This window comes from Triticum dicoccoides, chromosome 3B, assembly GCF_002162155.2.
Source record: "Triticum dicoccoides isolate Atlit2015 ecotype Zavitan chromosome 3B, WEW_v2.0, whole genome shotgun sequence".
In the NCBI taxonomy this organism is placed as follows: Eukaryota; Viridiplantae; Streptophyta; class Magnoliopsida; order Poales; family Poaceae; genus Triticum; species Triticum dicoccoides.
Window position 1 is genome coordinate 537728806 of NC_041385.1, and position 4383 is coordinate 537733188.

At 47.5% G+C, this 4383-nt stretch overlaps 1 protein-coding gene across 2 annotated transcripts; it reads right to left on the reverse strand.

Annotated features, from left to right (window-relative positions):
- Window positions 1–487: 487 nt before the first annotated feature.
- Window positions 488–3432, reverse strand: LOC119276945 (RGG repeats nuclear RNA binding protein A-like). Of its 2 annotated transcripts, XM_037558124.1 has the most exons (5): window positions 3193–3432; window positions 2358–3013; window positions 1994–2232; window positions 1697–1903; window positions 488–1471 (listed from the first exon to the last, which is right to left on the reverse strand). In XM_037558124.1, exons 4-5 carry the CDS (start codon window positions 1874–1876, stop codon window positions 1160–1162), a joined length of 492 nt encoding a protein of 163 aa, XP_037414021.1. In that variant the 5' UTR covers window positions 1877–1903; window positions 1994–2232; window positions 2358–3013; window positions 3193–3432; the 3' UTR covers window positions 488–1159. The 2 variants fall into 2 exon arrangements, with proteins under 2 accessions (XP_037414021.1, XP_037414022.1); XM_037558125.1 differs by lacking the exons at window positions 2358–3013; window positions 3193–3432 and having other exon boundaries at window positions 1994–2351.
- Between the last annotated feature and the right edge of the window lie 951 nt (window positions 3433–4383).

Consider the following 4383-nt stretch of genomic DNA (forward strand, 5'->3'; position numbering starts at 1 on the left):
TATAATATATGTGAGCGTTACAAACTAGTAACAATGTACTGAGAACTTGCGTACAGAAGAACATTACAGAATTAGAGAATGTCATGGATGGTTTGTGAACATCTTTTCTGCTGTCTTAATTCATGTAGTGCAGCTTACCTACTGTGTTATGTGAATTAGAGAATGCAACGATAAAATTTAGCCTATAGGGACTAAATGTCTTTACGACATTGTTCTTTGGCTCAGAGTTTTCACATGTTAGCACTTGCTAAGTATTTGTAACTGAACATAGTGGATGCGATGGAAAGGATAATAGTACTGCAGTAGTGCCACAAAATGTCGAGAACAAAAAATTGCAGGGTTTAGACTAAAGAACATCCTTTGGTGTGTCATGAATAATTATCAAATCACACATGCATAAAGAGTAACTTCTAGTTCTAGCTTAAGTGTACCTGTCATGCAGAACCTGATCCTGAAAACATTTTTTCCTTCAGAGGGCATGATGATAAAGTGCTTGATTTTGCCAAAAATCTTCTGCTTCCTATTGCAATTTCAACGACAACAAAACCATATCACAGCCCACACTTCATCAGAAACAAAACAATTGACAAGTAAACTAACACCAAAGCTTATAATAAACCCAGGGCAACACATGATACCACGTAGTAGCTCTGTTACAAAACTGTCTCCTCTTCTTTCCTCTAAACTCTCCTCTCCCTCTTAATAATAAGAAAGAAAAAAAAGACCTATCTAGGCCTGGGACTGCGCCTGAGATGCGCCACCTAGAGCTGGGAAGTCGGCCTCTGTGATCACCACTTTATCCTCCTCCTTTGGCTTGGGAGCTTGCCTCTGCCGGTAGTTGCCGCCCTGGTGGTATCCGCCATTGCCCCGCCCACTGTTGTAGTACCCACCCCGGTAACCATTGTAGCCATCCTGGTGCTGCTGGTAACCGTTGCCCCGGCCACCATTGTACCGGCCTTGCTCCTGGCGGTTGCCATTGTAGGCATCCCTGCGCTCCTGGTAACCACCATTGTCCCGGCCACCACCATTGTACCTGCCTTGCTCCTGGCGGTCGCCATTGCAGGCATCCCTGCGCTCCTGGTAGTACCCACCCTGCTGATCCCAGCGCTCGCCATTGTACCCATCCTGGCGCTCCTGGTACCTGCCGCTGCCCCTGCCGCTATTGTACCCACCTTGCTGGTAAGTGGTAGACGCCTTGCCGGTGCTCGCCATTGTAACCCTCAACCCTCCTTGGGGCGCCACTGTCGTTGGCGTTGGCCTTGGCCTCGGCGTTGTGGAACACGATGGAGTTATGGCCGCGGCCAGCGTTGTAGACCCGGCACTCAGAGCTGCTGTCACGGCTGCTGCAGCCATTGTAAGCACCGTTGCCACGGCCTCCCCTGTAGCCGCCATTTTGAGGGCGCCTCGGTGGGGTAGGAGGCACGTACTCTGAACCATCCTCTGGCTTCAGGTACTCCTGGATGCTGATAGCCTGCAGCAAAAAGCAGCAGTAAGGATCACACTGTCACTAACAAGCGCAATACAAATTAAACAGCACTGAAGTAGTGATCGTACATTCTAAGGACATGCCTAGATTTCAGAAGATGGTTCAGTAAGGTAAAACATGCCCCTTTCATATCTCAGCATCAAAATTCAAAATGCATATTGTTGGAAGACTAAAAAGTTGTAAAAAGAAAAGATGAGTTAATTTCACTACCTTGCGAGGCTTGGCTTCCTTTGCAGCAGCCTCCTTTGCCTTGCGAACATTTTCCGCCTTCAATTTAGCATCATCCTCAATCTTCTTCTTCTCTAAGAGCTGGAGACCCTCAAAATCTACAGCAGCAGCCCTCCTCTCCTCAGGTTTAGAGGCCTCCTGGGACTTCTTCCTTTCTTGCATCTTCTCATATTCTTCAAGGGCAATCACCTGCTCCAAATTAGCACATCACTAAAAAGCTTGAAAAACAGAGCAAAGGGTCTGTACGTAAGGCAAGTATCCGCAAGTGTAGAAAAGTACAATTTTCTCTTGTTCAATGGGAGCCTCCTGCTCTTCCTGAGCAGTCTCATTAGGAGCATCCCCATCAGAGTCTTCCTTCTTAGGCTTTTGCTTCTTCAGCTCCCTCTTGACAGAGCCACTGAGACACTTGGTCTTATTGGTCTTATCCTTCTTCTAGGCTCCCTCATTATCGGCACCTTCTCCCTCTGGCTTCTTTTCGGCACCCTCTCCCTCTTCTTAGAATCATCTTTTTGCACATCCTTGCATCAGTTTCAAACATCAATGAGGTTAACTTGAAGGATAATGGTTACGTTTCACAACAAAGCAAGGAAAACTTGTACAATAACCAACAGAAAATAAAAGGTCAAGGCTCGGTGGAAGATACCCTGTAGACTTGTCAGATTCAGAGGCAGGGACGGCTTCAACAACATTCTGAGCAGGGGCTTCCACCTGCTTTTCCTCAGCAGCAGGCTCCACCTTCCCTTCAGACTTCTGATCAACATCAGAAGCAGACACAGAGGATGGCTTACTCTTAGGCCTGTACTGCAGGTTCTCCCTCCTGTACTGCCTGTCATCCCTGCCGCTGCCATTGCAGTGGCAGAGATCCTCAGAGAGCGGAAAATACCTCTGTCAAACCCTTGAGTCAATCACTCACAATAAATCCAAAAAAAACACAAAGATGAAGTCTGAAAAGACCCAACATTTACTAGCTCAATTCCATTCGCAAAAAGAATGCAGAGAGGTTCCCCTATTGCAGAAATAAGCACCGGATGGAAGAAAGGGAAACTAAAGGAACATCTAACAGAAAATGCCATCTTTTATGGGCATCAATGATTACAGTATAGTGGCATATGTGCAGTAAAATCTGCATTTTTTGTTCTAGTATATGGCTTCCTAAGCCAATTTTGCTAAAACTCTACGTGAGTTCAGCAAAGTCCTACGGGACAGGGCTAATATAAAACCTAAACTACTCATGCAGTCGGTCCTCTGGAACTCTTCCACTCCGGTGTTGGGTCGATCCTCCTCGTTGACGCGCCAGCACTGCATAAGAATCATGGAAAGAAAATGTTAGGAGAGAGAATTGCGGGATCGAAGCTACAAGAAGTGGGGATTTCGCTCGAGCAGGAACCCTAGTTGAGACCCCCAAAGAAAGAAAGAAAGAAAGAAAGAAAGAAAGAAAGAGGAAGAAAGCGGTGGATTGGGGGGGTGGGGGGACTCACCACTAGTTCTTCCGAAGCTTGATATGCGCATGGCGGCGACCTTTCTTTGCTTGCTCACCGGCAATCCGCTCCTCCGCCTGGCGCTGCAGCATCTCGAATCGCCTCTCCCGGCAGCGCGACGCGTGCTCGAAGATGAGGGCGACGGTGACCCCGCTCTCCTCCCAGCCGCAGAGGGGGCAGCGTCCCGTCGTCGTCCACCCCGAATCGCTCGGCCAAGGGGCCGCGGTCGAGGAGGAAGACGCCCTCTCCGTCGATCCTGCTCCTGCGGTCGAGATCTAGCGACAGGATGTTTTGCGCGCAAGCCCTCTTTCTGTTTCTCGGGGGCTCTCAGGGGTAGAATGCAGATTACGCGATTCTAAGGGGCCTCCCTTTTATAGCCCAACGTACGTTTTCTTCCAGGTCGGCTTTTCCCTGGTTGAGAAAAAAAAAATGTAACGGGGTTTCTTCTGTATTTGTTTTCTACTCCCTCCACACCAAAATATAAAAAATTGGCTAAAAATATAGCCCGCATCAGCATATAATACGTGTTCAAGCCACACTTTTGACTGTATAAGATCTTGTTCATATAGGCAGTCGGTGATCCGTAGTAGACCCTGTGTAGTAGGAAGAAAAATCGGGGTCGTACTATTTAGACGGATGCTCACTGGTCTGAATTGATAAGGACCCCCGAGGGCGAATTCCTCAGAGTGGTCAAAGACATGGATGGAGCTCAAGTCATTGGCATTGATCCAATTTGAGATAGCATCGATGAAGATCTCATTGGTGTTGCTTATCCAATCGGACATCGTACGTTAGGTCTCTACGGTCGACATCGGTTATCAAGAGCATTTTGCAATGTACCTAACAACAATAATAGTTAAATGTTGATTTGCTTAGTAGTATGACGTAACCTCGGGTTGTCAGATGAACACGACGCACAAGTATCACCTAGGTTGGTTCCGTCTTGACGTATGTAATAGCTCTACTCCTTTTCTTTTAGATCAGCAAGTACAATGGTGGAGGTGCAACGAGAGTCTCAATGAGTTAAAGGCCAACTCAAGAGTTCTACGTGCACTACTAGGGAAAACCTTATACATGGAGGCTTAGCAGTAGCGCCGGTTATAAGGAGGCGCTACTGATAATTAACAGTAGCTCGTGGTTACATAGGGCGCTACTGCTATCTGTCCACGAAACCGCGCTACGCCTCCCCCC